Genomic DNA, 17677 nt, shown 5'->3' with positions numbered 1-17677 from the left:
TAATTGGATTTCCAGTGGCTGGGATTAAACGCGGTCAATGATATCGTATAAATAGTAGTCTCTAATCAAGGGAAGTATAAACCTAGAAAAGTAACGAGGACTAGAAGCAGATGAAGTAGGAGGGGCAGGCACACCCCCCCGAGCAATTCAGCACCCCGCTTCTCCGCACCCGGCCAGCTTGCCTTCTGTCCAGAACACAAACCCCCAGAAGCGCCACAGAACTTGGAGGCTCGGGAGCCAGCCAGGCCGGATGCGAGCTCAGGACCCAGGAGGAGAATGAGGAGGGGGGGAGAAGCGCGTCTAAGCTACAGGTGGCAATGCTGAGCGTGCGGCACGGAAGGCTCCGAAGGCCTCTGCACATGCTCTCCTCTTCTCACCTCCCACCTCCGGGGGTCCCCCAGGAGCTGGGGGAAGGACGAGGAATCCCCAAACCCTCGGGGCCACCCACACCCCAACACAGCCTCTCCTTCTTCAGGGACGCACTAGGTCTGCCCTGCTTCGCGAAGGCACCGGCCCGCCTGGAGTGAACACTAAGTGAGGCTCTGGGCGCGCGAGCCCGAGGAGGCCCGCTTCTTGTGCAGGCGGTGAGGCCGTGGTCGTGGCAGGCGTTAGAGGGCACTCGCTCGGGCCTCCCTTCCAGCTCCGCAGGCCTTGGGCGCCTTGTAAAGGGCCGCGGGAGAGGCGGAGCCTCAGAGGGAGGCGCTCTTCCTGCTCAGCGCCACCCCCTCTAACGGAGGTCGGGACCTTCACCAAGAGGAGCCTAAGCTGCGCCCTGACCACTGCCAAGTCCTTCTGTAGGTGCTGAGGGGGAGAAGAGCAAAGGAGGGAGGCAGGACACACACACACACACACACACACACACACACACACACACACACACACACACACACACACACACACACAGCACGCACGCACGCTCCGGAGCCCTCTCGTGTCCTCATTCCCACCCCAGGCTGCAGGCAGTCCTCCTCAGCCCGGAATTCAAGCTTCTGCAGCTGTGCGCCCGTTACTCAGGATGACACCCCCGGAAGAGCGATGCCAGGGCGGCAGGAGGCTGTGCAGGGCCGCTTTCAGTCAGCGCTTCAGCTTCTCACAGAGCCGCTGCCTGGCACCGGGCCCCGCGTGCTGCCCTCAGTCTTTGCCCGTCGGTCCATCCAGAATCAATTGTGCTGTTTTTCTATCATTTGTAAAAAGAAGTTTCATTTGTGTTCCCCTAAAATTACAAGTGGGAGAGCGTCATCCTGTCCTCCACCAGCACCGTGTCTGTCCCAAACTGGTCCGTGCACTGCTTGACGGTGGCCAGGATGCTCAGGAGCCGCTGCTCCGTGGCGTCCAGGTGCCCGTCGGCCAGCACGGGGGAGATGGGGTCGTGGGCTGTGGCCGACTTTAAGGCAGACTTCAGCACGCCGTTCTTTAGGTAGTTCAGCCTGTTCCACGTGGAGACCCGGATTCTGGAAAACAACAGAGGAGCACGGGTCACTGGAGACTGGCCCACTCGGATCCCGTGTTTCTAGAGTGTTTCTACCTTTCTGCTCTCCTCAGCGACAAAGGCTGCGCTCCCATCTGACGGCTTTTTAGGCAAATGGGGTTAAGGAGCCTGCTCACAGTTACACAGACAGGAAGTGTCTGAAGCCGATTCTGAACCCAGGACCTCCTGACTCGGGGTCTGGCATTCTATCCACTGTGTTGCCTGGTCCTCCCCCCCTCCCCCACTTCCTTTCTTATTATTTCGCTGACACAAAGAACCCCAATGAACGAGGGCTTCTTGAGGTTAAGGATATCCCTTTGCTTTTCTTCTGGCCATCACAGGCTCTTGATAGATGCTCGGAAGGACTTTTGTTTAATCTAAGGCTAGCAGGAAGACCAGCCTTCCAAGCCCAATTAAGCTCAGCTTGAAGGGAATGAGAGGCTCTCTCTTGGTCTTGGAGGTCACACGAGCCACTTACCCGGGAAGGAGAGAGCCGGAGGGCCTGTGAGAGCTGCCGGGCTCCCCGCTGCCTCCAGCACGCTTGCTTTATTACACGGATGCCTCCCCCATGCTACATCCGAGTCAAACTGGCTTTCTTCCCCTTCCTTACACACGACCCTCTGGCAACTCCTCCAGAGCTCTCACTTCCTTCCAGAGTCAGCTCAAGCACCACAGAGGAGCCTTTCCAGAACCCCGGCTGCTCATACCCTCTCCCCAGCAAACTACTTTGTACTGATTCTGCAGATACCTAGAACTACACCTCCCTCCCTCCCTCTTCATAGTCCTAACACTCCAGGCTCAGTGAAAGAATGAAAGCTCCAGGAGGGCAGGGATCCTCAGGGGAGCCCAGAGTCCAGAACAGAGATGCTTAATGAAAGCTTGCTGATTTTTAAAAAACTCTTACTTTCTGTCTTAGTAATAATTGTAAGTCAGAAGGGCAAGGGCTAGGCAAACGGGGACAAGTGACTTGCCTAGTCACACAACTAAGAAATGTCTGAGACCAGATTTGAACCCAGTTCCTCCCAACTCCAGGCTTGGCCTTCTATCCACTGTGCTTCCCAGATGCCCTGAATGTTTGCTGATTGATAGAGCTGAAGCAAAACCTTTCCTGTATGGTTTTCTTTCAACACAGAAGGAGTCTTCCACATATAAATGGGGTATGCTCCAAAAATACATTTGTGAGCCAGTTTGAAACTCTAAGAATATTTGCTCAAAATGCAAAGTGTACAAATCATGTCACAAACGGGGGCTGGTTCTCAAACCGACCCACACAATCTGACTTAACCAAGGGCAAGAAGTCCTCAGTGACAAAATCAGCCAAGAAGCTCCGGCCCTTGGGCTCCCCAAGCCTCCCAGCTGAAGCTCTTTTCATCCTTCAAACACAGGCAAAGCACAACCTGGGCTGGGGCTTCCCACAGTGTCAGAAAGAACATACTTGTAAAGTTGAGTAGAGGAACATTTTACTAAAACCAGATAGAAATTTAGGGCTAGTCTGTGTCCTTGCCTTTGCCAGTCTGTAGAAAACCCAAAGCCAACAACACACCAATGGTCAGTTGCTAATAATGCCACTGCTTTTAAAGGAGAAAAGGGAGATTTCTTGCTTACTGTGTCCAGTCCTGTGGATCCAGGGGATTACTGGGAGAATGCTGGCCATCAGTAACACTCCCGAGTCTGCCTTAGGAGGCATACAGATGGTACAATAGAGAGGACATGGAACTTGTAGTCAGGAAAAACTGAATTCCAACCCTACCTCAGACATTTCCTAGTTAGCTATGAGAATCTTGGCAAGGCATTTAACCTCTCTTGGACCTTAGTTTTCTCATCTATAAAATGGGGATAAGAAGAGTATCTGCTTCCCAGGGTGGTGTTAGGATCAAATGAAATAACAGATGTAAAGTGTTTTTCAAACCTTAAAATGCTATGGAAATGTTAGCTATTACTATTCTCTATGAAGCTAAATCTTACTAGATAGTCTTGGAATTTCAAATTGACAGTGACAAATTAGGGAAAGGTTTTAAAGCCTACATCTCGTTTTCTTCCTTTATTTTAGATTCTAATATGAGCTGTTAAAAAAAAACAAATAGGAAAACTATGAAAAAAAATTGAAAATAAAAGTGCCTTTGGCTTTGCTTTAAAACTTCTATCACAGAACTGTGGCTCAGGAGGCATCTGTCCTGCCTGGGTCAATGTGACAGGCATGCAATGCCAGTCCTCATCTCAGGGGTATTTAACTCACATGCAACACTGGTAGAGAGGGGCGAGGATGCTTCTTTCATCCAGTGTAGGGTTCCCAAAGCTGAAAAACAAATTAGAACCACTGAATTAGCTCCAGGAGAGCCAGCACTCTTCCCAACCGTAGCAAGTTCTATAAAGAATCTAAAACCAATCCCAGATAATTTCATGCCACACCGGCTCCAATCACTTAAATTAAAAAACAAACAGGGCATGACCAGTCAGACACACACCCCCCCATGGCCAGTACTGGAACATCTGACAAACAAAAATGACCATCACGCACCAGGCTCCTGTGTCTTGTCAAGATATCTACGGTGCTTAGCCACCGCTGTACGGTAACTGAGTGATAGAACTCAATGTGGAGCTGGGGCAAAAAAAGGGAGGGGAAAAAGAAAGGCTCTCTAATCAAACATATGCCAAAATGCCAGCTGGAGAGGGCTACCCCGTCGCTGGCCAGTGTACCTCCTCTTCCAAAGGCTATTCGCCCTATTTCACAGAAGCTCAGGAGATCCCCATCCCAGCATACATATGTCGAGCATTTGTGTTCCCATGGTCGTGGCAGGGAATTTGGAAGCAGAAATGAGTGACCACATTAGAGACATTCTCTACCTTCTGCTGCAGAAAGGAAACAGCCTCTGGCCACACTATAATGGTGCCGGCACAAGGTGAAATTCTGACAGCAGTTGTTAGGTTCAAGGGACGCAGGGCTGCTGATGGGGCTACAAGATGCAGAGGAGCAATGGCTATGCTGGCGGGCCCCTCCCTCTGGCTGCTGCCATCTTTCACAGAGCGCTGGGCTCCTGCTGGTCTGTACAAGATGGAGGCGCCATTGGCAAATACTGAGCAAGCATTCTCTTGTTTTTTTAAATAGATCCTTACCTTTGTTTTAGAATCAGAACTAAGTATCACACCCAAGGCAGAAGAGTGGCAAAGCCTAGGCACTGGGGGTTAAGTGACTTGCCCAGGGTCACACAGCTAAAAAGTGTCTGAGGTCAAATTTGAACCCACAATGTCCCATCTCTAGGCCTCGCTGCCCTGGGCAAACATTCCTTTTTAAGGAGCAGCTTTAGTGTATTCCCTGCAGCAGCTTGAAACTTCCCCTCCTCAGCAATGACCTAGTACCTAGGATGCTCTGAGCTCCAGCCAAACACTTCACTGTAGCCACTTAGTGAGTGCCACTGAGGGGGAGAACTGCCCCCAAACCATGGGAGAAATGGAGTGGTAAACAGAACAAGGCTCTTCTCAGCTCCCAAACTAAAAAAAAAAAAAAAGGGGGGGGTTTGCCAAAAACAAGTTTCTCTTTATCCCCAATAGCCACTGAGCTAAAGAAAACAACAGAGATAGCTTTCCTGTTAAATAATCACAGATTGATGTTCCCGTTTCTCCTGACTGCCAGAGGGTTATGTTTAGACAGTCACGATAAGAGCCAAATGGAGAACATCGACTGAATCAGGTGTTAAATTATTTGTACCTTTGGACAAATGAAATCTGATGTTGAAGAGTTTCAGTAAAGTCCATCGTACTTTTAGTTTTACAAAAAAGTACACATACTCTGGCACTGTCTTTGTCAAGAGGACCATTTCTGAACATAAGCAGGAATACTGAAGGGATGCTGGCAGGGAAGTTTCTAATTAGGGGTGAGATGATGACTCACTCACCTTACCACAGGGAAGGGTGGCTTGGTAGAGTGTGGCAGTAGCAAGTAACTTAGAGAGAAGAGAATCATGGGTCTAGAGCTGAAAGGAGCTTTGTCTAGTCCAACTTTCTCATTTTACAGGAAGGTAGGAGGAAAGAGGGAAGGAAGGAAAGGAGGAGAGGAGGGAGGGGGAAAAGAAGAATGGAAAGATTTACTTAATGACTGCTATGTGCCGAGCATTTTTTACGAATATTATCTCACTAGGTCCTCACAACAGCCCTGGGAGGTAGGTGCTTTTATTATCACCATTTGACAGTTGAAGAAGATGAAGTAGACAGAGAGTAAATGATTACAGCTAGTAATACCTGAGACTAGACATGAACTCAGGGCTTTCTATCTGAGACTAGATTTGAACTCAGGGCTTTCTGATTTCAGGCTCTGTGCTCTATCCATTGCACCACCTACCTGAGGCCTAGAGATCCCATTAGGTAGTCTTGAGATCTTTCTGGAGAGCCAGTCTATTGTTTGGAGATCTCTGGACTTGGGGTTCTATCTTAAACCAAAGTAATGGGTAAAGTTAATTCCCCTTAAATATCTTCAGGGCAGAGAAAGAAGTTTTTATTGCCAAAGCATCCCATTGTTATAAGGACCTCAGTAGTCTGTCTGTCCCCCTTAAACAGAAAAGCTAGGAGAGGCTCAAAGCTCCTGAGTGACCTGGCCAAAGCAAGGCCTATGGTCATGGCCAAAAACTATTATCTTGCTGGCAGGGAGTCTGACTATCAACTAGCCATCAATTCCTCCTGAGATCCCCTTGGCATGAAGCAGCTTCAGTCCTTGAACCTGTGTCCCGGAACCAGGCCCCTTTCCCCTAGTGTTTGGTCCTACTTGACCCAGAGAAGAACCTATACAAACTTACTGGGCTTTACTATTTTCCTGCTTCCTTCCATGAGGCACCTCAATAAGATCTCACCTGTTTCCATCCTCCCTGAATGCCCTCCCTCAAATGACATTAAGACGACTATCTTGCTGTACGAAAAGTAGCCTATAGGGTAGGGGTACCCAATTCAAATGGGGGATCCATGTGGTCTGCATATTGACTTAGACAATCACAAATGAATATTATCTATGTCCTATCATATTTTTATTGATTTTGTTATATTTCTTCCCAATGACATTTTGCTGCCACGTGTTTGACCAGTCTGGTTTCCTATCTTGGGCATCCATGAGCCACTCTCGGAGAGATCCAGCACCATGACCCATCCGTACCTTTTGGCATTATCCAAGAGAATAAGCATGCTGGCACCCTCATCATCCTGAAAGCTCTCGTAGTGGTGACGGTCAGCATTGCCGATCAGATAATCAAAGACGGCGGTGTCGACGATATCCAGGAGCCGGGGGCCGGAGTCATAAGGGGATGTCTTCTTCACGGCGTCACAGTAGCTATCATCGTACTCCCACCTGGAGGCAGGCAGCATCACCAGGGTTATTTACTGAGCGTCAACACTGTGCTTGGCACTGTTCAAAACAAAGAGAAGACAGAGTCCCTGCCCGGCAGGCTCACACCTGGCTGCCACGGCCCTCTGAAGACTCTGATAGTCTAGGCGCATGAACCCCAGGAGCTTACAAAGCAGCAGGGTACCAGACCAAGCCCCAAGATGGAAGTACTTAGCAGCCTGTCCCCAAGCTCTAGTCATTTTACCTGGCAAGCTTCCCCTCCCTGTAAGTCCTGCCCCAAGGGTGCCGGTGCTTCTGCAGAGGCCAGACATCTGGAAGCCACAGTGTAACAGATCCCTCCATTATGTCTCCATCTGCACATGCAGGCTCTGTTTCTCGGCAATAATAACACTTCCCATAAAAGCAAGTGTTGTTACCTTAGAGAGAGAGAAAGAGGCCAAATAGAATGTCAAAAAAATGAAAAACCTCAAATTCACCCCCTAAAAAAATCATAAAATAACTCCATAATGAGAACAGAGGTCCTGAACTCCTTTCATTTGGTTTAAAGACAAATAAACTTTGTCCTCTTCTTTTCATGATACATAACTGCCAAGCAGGTCAAATATCAAACTGTCATGCACATGGTAGGAGTTTAAGGCTTGTTGAAAGTGTACTTCAGACTTATTTAACCATCAGATACTCTAAAATACAAGCATATACTGTCTGTCAATTGATTTCACAAAAAAACAAAACAAACACATTAGGTGAAACAATATTACAGGTGGCAGTAAGTTTTGGTAACAATATTAGCCAGGGAAGTAGAGAAGAGAGGGAGAAAAATCTTCCTCCAGACTTGTAGCTTAATGTGTTTTTCCATTGTATATGACTATCTCTCAAGAAAGGGAAATGGGAATGAGGAAAGATGGGAAGAGAGAGAAAAGGAAGAAGGGAGGAAGGGAACAAAGGAGGAAGGGAAGAAGGAAAGAGGGGAGAAAAGGAAAAAATAGAATCAGGGAAGAAGGTAAGGGAGGAAAGGAAGAAGGAAGGAAAGAGGGGTGAAAGAGAAAAGTTGTGGAGAAATAGGGAAAGAGGGAAGAAATAAAGAGAGAGAAAACTTTATTTCCAATCATTTCCTACTTTGAATAATACAGATGAGTGCATAAGAAGAGTCTTTTTAAAAATGACCTACATTAAGAAGTCTGTAAGGGATGGGGACGTATAATACTCAGAGCTGCCTTGCTTGAGCTATCAGTAATTGAGTTACAAAGTAGGAATGCTGAAGTGGGCATATCCCAGGTAAATTGCTAGTAGGCTTCTACCTCAAAGTAATCAAAGAAAAAAGAAAAGGACCTATATGTATGAAAATACGTATAGCAACACTTCACAGTAGCTCCACACTAGAAGCCAAGAGTGTCCGTTTTTTTTGGGGGGTGGGGGGAAACAGCTAAACAAATTGTGGCTTATGAATATAATAGAATATTACTGTGCCATAAGAAATGATAAAAGTTTTAGAGGAAACTGGAAAGACCTTTATGTGATATAGAATGAAGTGAGTAGAACTGGGTACAAAATCTATGCAATAACAACATTACAGAGGAAAAGAATTTTTAAAAAGGTTAGAATGCTAATAAACATAATGGCAAACTGTGGGGCCAGAGGACTGAGGATGAAACATCCTATCTATCTCTTGCCAGAGGTTATAGACTTAAAATCCAGAATGAAACACATTTTTGAATATAATCAATGCAATAACAGGCTTTGTTGGACTATTCATATTTGTTACAAGGATTAGAAAAAACTTTTCATCAAGAGGAGATAGGAAAGAAAGATAATACATGCTTATAAAAAGAAATAACTTTAGGGGGCAGCTAGATTGTTCAGTGGATTGAGAGCCAGAGAGTCCCATTCTGGGTTCATATCTGATTTAAGATACTTCCTAGCTGTGTGACCTTGGGAAAGTCACTTAACCTCTATTGCTTAGTCCTTACTGCTCTTCTGTCTTAGAGCAAAAACATAGTATTGATTCTAAGATGAAAGGTAGAGGCTTAAAATACAAATAAATAAATAACTTTAAAAAGTTCTTTGTTACAAGGGATGGTTTTCTGGATAGTGGAGGCAAAAGGGGCATATTCAGAAATGAGGATGATATAAAAAGATAAATAATAAAAATGATAAATTCTTAAAAATTTAAACAACACTAGCTGGAGCAATGCTCTATGTGGGGTATGCCTGTCTATCATATGTATGTGTCCTCTCCCTGCCTAGATTTTACTTCTTGAGAAGATGAGTTCTAGTCTTTTACCTTTTCTATAGACCTGACACACAGAATGATGCCTTGCACAATTCAACACTGTTGATGGTCATGTCTCCACTTTTTAAAGCTCTGTGACAATGAACTCTCCTGGTTTACCTTCAACTTCTCTATTTTTTTGGGGGGGGGATTCTTTTGTCAGTTCATTCACCTCCCAAATGGGCATTCCCAAAGGCTCTTGTATTATTTAATGACTGAACCATTATAATACTCTTGACTAATTTTCCCCAATTCAGCCTACCAATGGCGTTACCAATGGCCATTAGATTACTCTTCACACAGAATGCTCTAATTCTGTTGCTTCCTTGCTTAAAAACCTTTAATGACCTCTACTGGTTACAGAATGAAATACAATGCCCCTGTCTTGATGTTCAATCTTCAGAAACCTGTCTTTCAAGACTTTTCTCCCACCATTCTGACTTACCCTAAATCTAGACAGATTATACTACATGCCACTCCTTGAAAACACTTTGCCCTTTCCCACCTCTGTGCTTATTTTAGTTCTTCTGTCTAGGATTAACCTGCCTCTCTTCTATCACTACCTAGGAGAATCCTACTTTTCAAGGCTTAGTTCAGATGCTACTTGCTCCATAAGGTCTTCCCTGAACCACAAAGTAAGAGTGATTTCTTATTCCTCTGGACTCTTTTCATACAGTGGATGACACTTTTAAATCCTTAAAGCACTAGATAAATGTGGGCTCCTAGCACATGCCACTTTGTAATACCATTACTGGTGCATATATCTTATAACTCCCCTCATGAGACTTTAATTTCCACAAGGGAAGAGACAGTGTTTTTGTTTGCCCTCAGTCTGACTCCTCAGTTTTTTGCATAAACATTCTATTTAATGAAAGAGTTAAACAATTGATTGCCAATTGTCTTCAATTATTCCAAAATCTATAAATGAGAAATTCTCCAAAGGAGATTTTACAATGATGCTTCAATCAGAAGAATGAAGATATTATGAAAATATACCATTTTTATAGGACTATATTACTTCCAACACTAAAATTTTTTGACTTATCACATCCTTATCATTTTCATTTTCAAGTCTATTTTATTGATCTCTTTTCAGATGTGATGCCCTAGGATAAATGTCAACCCCCAGATGTGGTCTGATAAGCAGAGGACTCACTCCTTACCATCCTTTGTTAGACTCATAAGAGGAATGATCTATTTTATTCCATTTCTAGTCACCAGGCTAAATATTCTTCTATCTGAACATCTCTTCAAATTTCCTTACCAAGAGTCAAGAATGTGCTCAATAATTGCTCTGTGGCAACAGGCTTGATTTCTGTTCGAAGATTCACAAATCTCCCAACCACCAAGGGGGCTCGGCGGAATCCCAAGATCCTATCGTAAAAGAAAGAAGGAAAAACAAGTCATTAGTAAGGTATTTTGAAGGACACTTTTAGACCCACAAACACATGCTCAAAAGTTCTAGTAAGTTCATTAACCAAAAACTACAGTAAGTTTGCCTGAAATTAAAACCTCTAAGGACAACTTGCAGATTATGAATTTATTCTTTCCAAGGCAGTAAACACAGCAAATGAGATCTCCTAAGAAATAGCATAAAGATTTTTGGCTCCAAAAAATATTCTTATTAGTCAACTTGGAAATTTTAAAATTAATCTCTGCCTTTCTATTGGTGCTGGTCTTAGTTTCAATTCAGGTTAAGACTTTATGTTAAAATCTCAGAGACTTATAAATGTGACATAATTTATATTTTGACACACAGTAAAGCCATTATTTGTTATATGTTTGAATACCCCCCCTCCAAAAACACTCTTTAAGTTAGAAAGCTGCAATATTATATTTTCAATTAATCAGTTATGCTATTTTGCTGTAAACTTGGTATGACCTTTTTTTTTTTAATTATTTTTTTAAAACTTTAACTTCTGTGCATTGGCTCTTAGGTGGAAGAGTGGTAAGGGTGGGCAATGGGGGTCAAGTGACTTGCCCAGGGTCACACAGCTGGGAAGTGTCTGAGGCCGGATTTGAACCTAGGACCTCCTGTCTCTAGGCCTGACTCTCAATCCACTGAACTACCCAGCTGCCCCTATTTTGCTGTAAACTTGGACTTTTGACTTTGCTGGTCTATTATCTGGAAAGGAAAATATTCATAAGTCATTATCTAACTTATATAGATAAATATGGGAATCATACATCATAATTTCTTGATAATCAACAAAGACCTTACCAGGAACTGAAATGGTTTACATGAGTTAGACTATTCATTTGGGAGTCAATGTTGTCATGCAGATATGAATAGCATAAAATCAATGGGATCTTATTCATTTAGAATGAATTGAGAATTAAGTCAAAATTAATGGAGTTGCATACTTAAGGGAAACTTCTGCAACCTCTCTCCAAGAAAGAAAGATTTAAAGAAAAAAAAATCCCAAACATATGTAAAAACCTGGTCACTTACCTGTCCAAGTGAAAGGCTGCTACTTCTGCATTGTGCCTGTCATAACCAGCATATGGCTCCCCTTCGACCACATAGTCTCGGCTATATCTGCAAAAGACAGGCCCAAGCAGAGAGGACAACATGACTCACATCAAGCCCATGTTTGTCCCATAGATTGAGCCTAGGTTGGTCCTTGAAACAATTCAGGATCTGCCTACTTAGCTAAAAGACAGCAACATCCAAGAAGGCCTCCTTCGTCAGTCCTTTTCTTTCTTTTTTTTTTTTTTTAATTTTAAACCTTTAACTTCTGTGTATTGACTTATAGGTGGAAGATTGGTAAGGGTAGGCAATGGAGGTCAAGTGACTTGCCCAGGGTCACACAGCTGGGAAGTGTCTGAGGCCGGATTTGAACCTAGGACCTCCTGTCTCTAGGCCTGGCTCTCAATCCACTGAGCTACCCAGCTGCCCCCATGTCAGTCCTTTTAAATTATACTTTACTGAAGTCCTTTGTATTCATAGCAAAGTCATTTCAGTCCTCCTTTTCCACCCCAGTGAAATCTCTCTTGTGACAAAGAAAAACAATTAAGAAAAATATCTAATTCAATGACCCCATTGGAAACATACAACATCTTGTCTCAGTAATTCTCATTTTCTTTCATTTGAGGGAAGTTATGTTTCATTAACTGTTCTCTGAGACCTTCATTGGTTTGTGGATTACCCAGACTTCAACTGTCAACCAGACCTCAGCCGCCTCTTAGTGATGTTTTAATTTACACATTGCTTGTTATTGCTAATGCTGTTCTCTTGGCTCTGCTGATTTCATTTTCTATCACTTGAGAACAATCTTCCGAGACTTCTGAATTTCTAATATTTGTACAACAAATTTTCAATCCATTCATATAGCAGAGTTTTTTCAGTCATTTCCCAATTGATTGTAGTTTTTGCTACCATAAAAAGCATTGCTATTGTTTCCCTCTTTGACTTCCTTGGAGGTGTTGGCCCAGTAATGGAATTATAAAGGGTATGGAGAAGCTATATAATGTCAAATTAATATCCTGAACTAGACCAATGTATGGCTTCACCAGCAGTCTATTAATGTGCCTGTTTTTCCAGAGTTCCTATAACACCGACTATTTCTAATTTTTTTGGTCATCTTTGCCAATCTGTAAATGGTATGAGATGAAACTTCAGAGTTGCATTAATTTAAATTTCTTTCCCTGTTATGGAGTTGGGGGTACTTTTTTTGCAATATTTCTGAGGGTTGTTCATATTGTTTGACCACTTAACTGGAGAACTAACGATGCCTTTATTTCCTATAAGGGACTGCCATTCCTGATTATATGGTAAGGCATGGCTGAGGAAGTAGAGCATGCAGATCTTTCGCCGCTCTGGTCTACACACCCCATTGCCCAGGTTTCTAAGAAGACAAAATGTATGGGGCAGAAGCAGCACTGAGTCTCCTCAGTTTTACTTACTATCCTATCAGATGTTTTGCAGGAAACTTGTTTTTGCTAAGCCCCCTCCCTCAGACCTGGCCCAGGAAATGTCACACAGGGGAAGGGATGCTGCCCCAGAGTCAGGAGTCCTAGATTCTCATCCTGCCTTTACCTAATTATGGGAACCTGGATAAATTATTCAAGTTCACTATGCTTCCTTTTCTTCATCTGTAAGATCTGAGGGCTGGACTAAATGATTTTTAAAGCATTTTTCTAGTTCTCTGGTTTCCTGATCCTGGGTTCTTATGGACCCGGCAGGCCTCACTGGGGAACAAAGAGACACTGAGGTCAAAGCAGGCTGCTGCAGCGGCTCCCTTCACACCCTCCGCCTCCAGTGTGGGGATGGCTGTGGGGAAGCAGAGAGATGAGATGATGTTTAAGGTGTCTCGCAGAGGACCACATGAGCTGATGCCTGCAATGGGTACAGCTGCAGTACATACGGTGGAACAACAGATATTAAAGCCCAGTTTTGAGGCAAAGTAGCTAAACATTTATACTTTTTTAAAAAAAAAAGTATGCACTGCCTTGGGGCTGGGGATCGGTTTTCTCTCAGGAACAGAGAAGTTCAAAGCAGACAGAGTATCTCTTCTTCCTAGTGTTGCAGGCTTGGTTGGGCCATGCTGATGTCCATCTGAAGGGTGGCTTGTTCTGTGGGATGGATGCCTGCCTGCGAGGCGAGGGGCCAGCGCCCGAATACTCCATATAGCAGAGCCTTAGCCAAGCTGCAGGAAAGCTTACTGGGAGGTCACAGCACATTTCTTTTGGGGAGACATCAGAGTGCTCTCTGACTGCTCTAAAGTTGCCGTAAGTGTAAAATTCTACTGAAAATCCACTACAAAACTGGAGCAGGAAGGATGGAAGCAACCAAATCTTGTGGCATTTTCTCTCTTGGCCCCAAACACATTCCAGACTCCAATTCTGAACCCTCTTCTAGCAGCTACCTTTCATAGGATGGCTACAATTATGGGACAGGAACAGGGACTAGGGCCTGTGACTTCGTTAGTAGGTCAAACTCACGAAGGAAAACTCCTTCTACCAGTGCAGGCTGGCACCTTCTCATCTTGGAGAACTTCCTGGGACATGACCAGTGACTAGGTGACTTGTTCAGGGCCACTCACCCAGTGCATGCCAAAGGCAGGACTTGAATGCCGGGCTTTCCATGGCCACCATTAGTGCTTGCAGAATGACTGCTTCCCTGGCATGGATTCAGACTCGGAAAGCTTCTTTGTGGTTGAGAGGCAATGCATGAGAGAAAGGGGGCCCTGTGTTTTGGTATTTTGCCTTTAACAGACTACTTATGCTTGTTCTGCTGCCAGAACCTCAGGACATTAAGAAGCTGGCCTGCCGACTGAATTCTAAACCCAGCTCACCAGTGACCTGGAGAGAAGCTTCTTTGTGTGCTGGCGGTGAGGGCCCTAATCCTCTCAGCAGAGAGGGATTCACCTTAAGTTACTGATGGAACAGCAGAGTCCATCCCAGAACTGCCCCTCCATCCCCCTCTTCTTTCTGGGAAGGCATGCTGGAGCCTGATGGAGGCCATTCAGCTACTCTTAGACAGGGATAACCAGAAGCAGCGGAGGTCAGACGGACAACTTCCTGGCCCCTTGAGGGCTGCCCCCGGGGTCTGGGAGCTCTCCCAGCCTCCTCCTGCCTTAGCTCAGTGTGGCAGCGTGGGACACACAGACACCCACCTGTCGGACAGTCCCTGGGGCTCAGTGATCCAAGTTAGCAGCCAAGCGTCCTGTCTGTGCAGGAGGCAGGAGGTTCAGAAATGGGAGTGGGCTCATTATGTTCCAGAAAAAATTAAGTTGAGTGAGGTGGGGCTAGATCATCATCTGCATTTTGTTCTGAAAAGAACAAACTGCTCATTCCTGGCAGGGGAACAGCTGAATGGGCTGAATCAGGCTGACTGTCCTCAGAAGGATGAGGGTGATGCAGTGGTAGTTATGGTATAGTGCAGCAAACAGGCTGTGCTAAACTATTTACAAATATTATCTCTTTTGATCCTCACAAAAACCATGCAAAGTAGGTGCTATTATTATCCCCATTTTATAGATGAGGAAACCAAGGCAGACAATGGCTAAGTGATTTGCCCACGGATGTGCAGTTAGTAAGTTTATGAGGCTGGATTTGAATTCAGACCTTCCCAATTCCAAGCCCAGGGCTCTATGCACTGAGCCATCCAGCTCCTGAATACTGAAGGTTTCTGAGGAGGGGCAGTGAGTGATTGGTTTGTTTAGGAAGGATTCATTTGGCTGTAATATTGGGGAAGGATTTGTTGAAATGTAAGTACTGTGGTGGTAGGTTCCAGACGCAGGGTGAGAAGGGCCCTAATGGGTAATTGGAAATTGTGTACCCTCAGACTTCATCTCCCAGAATCCTTTTCCCTTCGTCCCGCAGCGTCCTTACGTATTGCAAATAAGTTTGCGGTAACCCCGCCCTTTCTTTTCTCATGACTGCAACTGGGTTAGCTCCCTCTTTATTCTAGCTTTTTATTTTCCTTTACTTCAAGTTTTTATTAATAAATCTTTTTAAAAATATACCTGCACCCACTTCAAGAAGTTCATTATTCACACTAATTGGGACCTAGCTGTAGTTCAAGTTCATGCATACTGACAATTATGCCCCCTTTATTCTGGATAAAGAAGCCATAAATGTCCTTGGAAATCATTTTTGTTGTTCCCAATAAGAGCCAGAAGATGTCACTGTCAACCTTTCCAAGTTCCAATTTATAATCTTAGTTTTATACTTATTATTTCTTACTTATTTTTCTTAGCTTATCTTAGTTTTACCTTATATCTTAGTAAACCACACAGGTGACCAGCTGCATGGCTTACCTTTTTTCTTAAAATGAGAGATAAAATCCTAGGACCTATAGTGTGAAAAGCTTCAAGCAGGGGTCTTGGGTTACTGAGTCCAAAGCTCTTGTTTTAGAAGTGAAGAAAGTGAGGTTGACAGCTTGCTACATTCAGAAATGCATGGGCAACACAAGGCACAACAAATCATTGTTGCCATGAAGAAGACTTACCGCTTAGGTTTGAAGACAACTTTTTGCCCTCCTTCAAGTATCAGCAAGGCTTTCAGCTGAGTTCCCTTGTAACCCACATCAGCTTTAATGATTTTCTTGGTGGCCATGGCATGCATGATAGCCCCCAGCTCTGGGGTCTCTTCTGGGTACACCTCCCGGGGAACTACCCATTGAGCAGCAATCTCCCAAGGAGACTGCAAGGTATGCTCTAGGCGGGGATCCAACTCTACACGCAGGCTGGCCATCATTCGGTGAAAGGCCCGTTGGTCCTCACGGTTGGCAGCTGAAGTGTCCAAGTTGTCAATAAGAAAAACTTTTGTAAAGATAAAGATGATGATGAGGATGACCAGTAGGACAGCTCGCTGTTTCAGCTTCATGGTGGCCTCCTTCCCTTCTCCCTCAACCTAGGTTCTCTTCAATCAGGGTGAGGAGGCAGCAGTTAATGTGGAGAGTTCATGACTATCACTTAAACTAGTCCATCCCATCACTGAAGCACCTCCTAGGATTCCTGCAAGTTAAAATAGAAAACTTTTGGTTAAAGTTAATTGGCAGACCTGAATCCATTTCTGGTACAATTCCAGGCAAATTGTTTACTCTAGTTTTCAGAAAGTCAATGATTTTAAATGAATTTGTTGCATTGGTTAAGAATTAGCTTTAACTGGTTCTAATTGGCAAGGATTCTAGTTCTTATCTTTTTATGTACGGAGGATTTTTTGCTTTAAAATGAATAATTAAATATTTGTAATATTACACATTCATATAATTCAGTTATTGATTTTCTATAAATACATAATGAAGTTGAAAATCAGAATAGTATCAGGGAAAGGAAAGTTATTAGATAAAAGAATATCATTTTGGGGGTGAGGGGAAATGGGAACTATCATAATGAAATATTTTTTCCTTTGGATTGCAAATAGTACTCTGAGCAGGAATTGGTACGTGAACTCAGAAGAGGATTAAAAATTTATGAAGCAATCTTGTCTTAAATACCTGGATGATTTTTTTTTTCATTTGAACTGGATATATTTAAAAACATTTATACTCTACTATAGTTTTTGCTGCAGAGCTACAGCACAGGTCACAAATTCTGTCCAAGCACATTTAACAGTTAAGATTATTCATCAAAGAAAGTGAGTGTAATACAAAGGAGAGCAATAAATTGTCCAATGAAGCCCCTCCTGTCCAAAGTTTGGGATTTCTCTCTTCGTTCTAAATAGGAGCACAAATTGGTGAGCCAGCAGCTGTGCAGGTTATTCAGTGATTAACATACTCTTCCTTTAAATTTTTTTTTTTCTAAGTCAGGGGAACTGAAGGTGAAAGCTAAATTCCAATTCTAATTATCCCCAGCCACCTGTTTTGTTTCTTCACCATCACATGGAGAGTATATGACATTATTAGCTGAAACAGTCAAAGGCAATTCAAGTACATCTAAAATGTGACTGTGACTATAACAAGTTTAGTGTGAAATCCAATAAAACAAGCTGCCTGTGATTACTGACAGAAGAAAGATCAAGGCAATGCTACGGAGACCAGATTTCAGAAAGGGTTTTCTGCTATTTCCATCACCATCTTGAACAATTGTAACAGTTCAATTATTTGCAAAACAACCCTTGAAATCACATGAGCACAAAGCACCTCTGGAAACTTCAGAACTCAACC

The 17677-nt window shown here is 43.9% G+C and overlaps 1 protein-coding gene across 1 annotated transcript in view; it reads right to left on the bottom strand.

The window, feature by feature from the left end:
* Nucleotides 1–891: 891 nt before the first annotated feature.
* Nucleotides 892–17677, bottom strand: part of FAM20B (FAM20B glycosaminoglycan xylosylkinase) — a 34675-nt gene continuing 17889 nt past the window's right edge. Inside the window, exons 2-8 of the mRNA XM_044672272.1 lie at nucleotides 16019–16526; nucleotides 11516–11602; nucleotides 10328–10437; nucleotides 7039–7210; nucleotides 6606–6797; nucleotides 3705–3764; nucleotides 892–1451 (exon numbers count right to left, since the gene is read on the bottom strand). Coding sequence (XP_044528207.1) covers nucleotides 1220–1451; nucleotides 3705–3764; nucleotides 6606–6797; nucleotides 7039–7210; nucleotides 10328–10437; nucleotides 11516–11602; nucleotides 16019–16395 — 1230 coding nt within the window. The 5' untranslated portion in view covers nucleotides 16396–16526 and the 3' untranslated portion in view covers nucleotides 892–1219. The remainder of the gene's footprint in view (nucleotides 1452–3704; nucleotides 3765–6605; nucleotides 6798–7038; nucleotides 7211–10327; nucleotides 10438–11515; nucleotides 11603–16018; nucleotides 16527–17677) is intronic.

Source organism: Gracilinanus agilis, chromosome 4 (genome assembly GCF_016433145.1).
Source record: "Gracilinanus agilis isolate LMUSP501 chromosome 4, AgileGrace, whole genome shotgun sequence".
Lineage (NCBI taxonomy): Eukaryota > Metazoa > Chordata > Mammalia > Didelphimorphia > Didelphidae > Gracilinanus > Gracilinanus agilis.
Note: the sequence above shows the minus strand (reverse complement) of the source record. Positions and strands in the feature narration are given on the sequence as shown.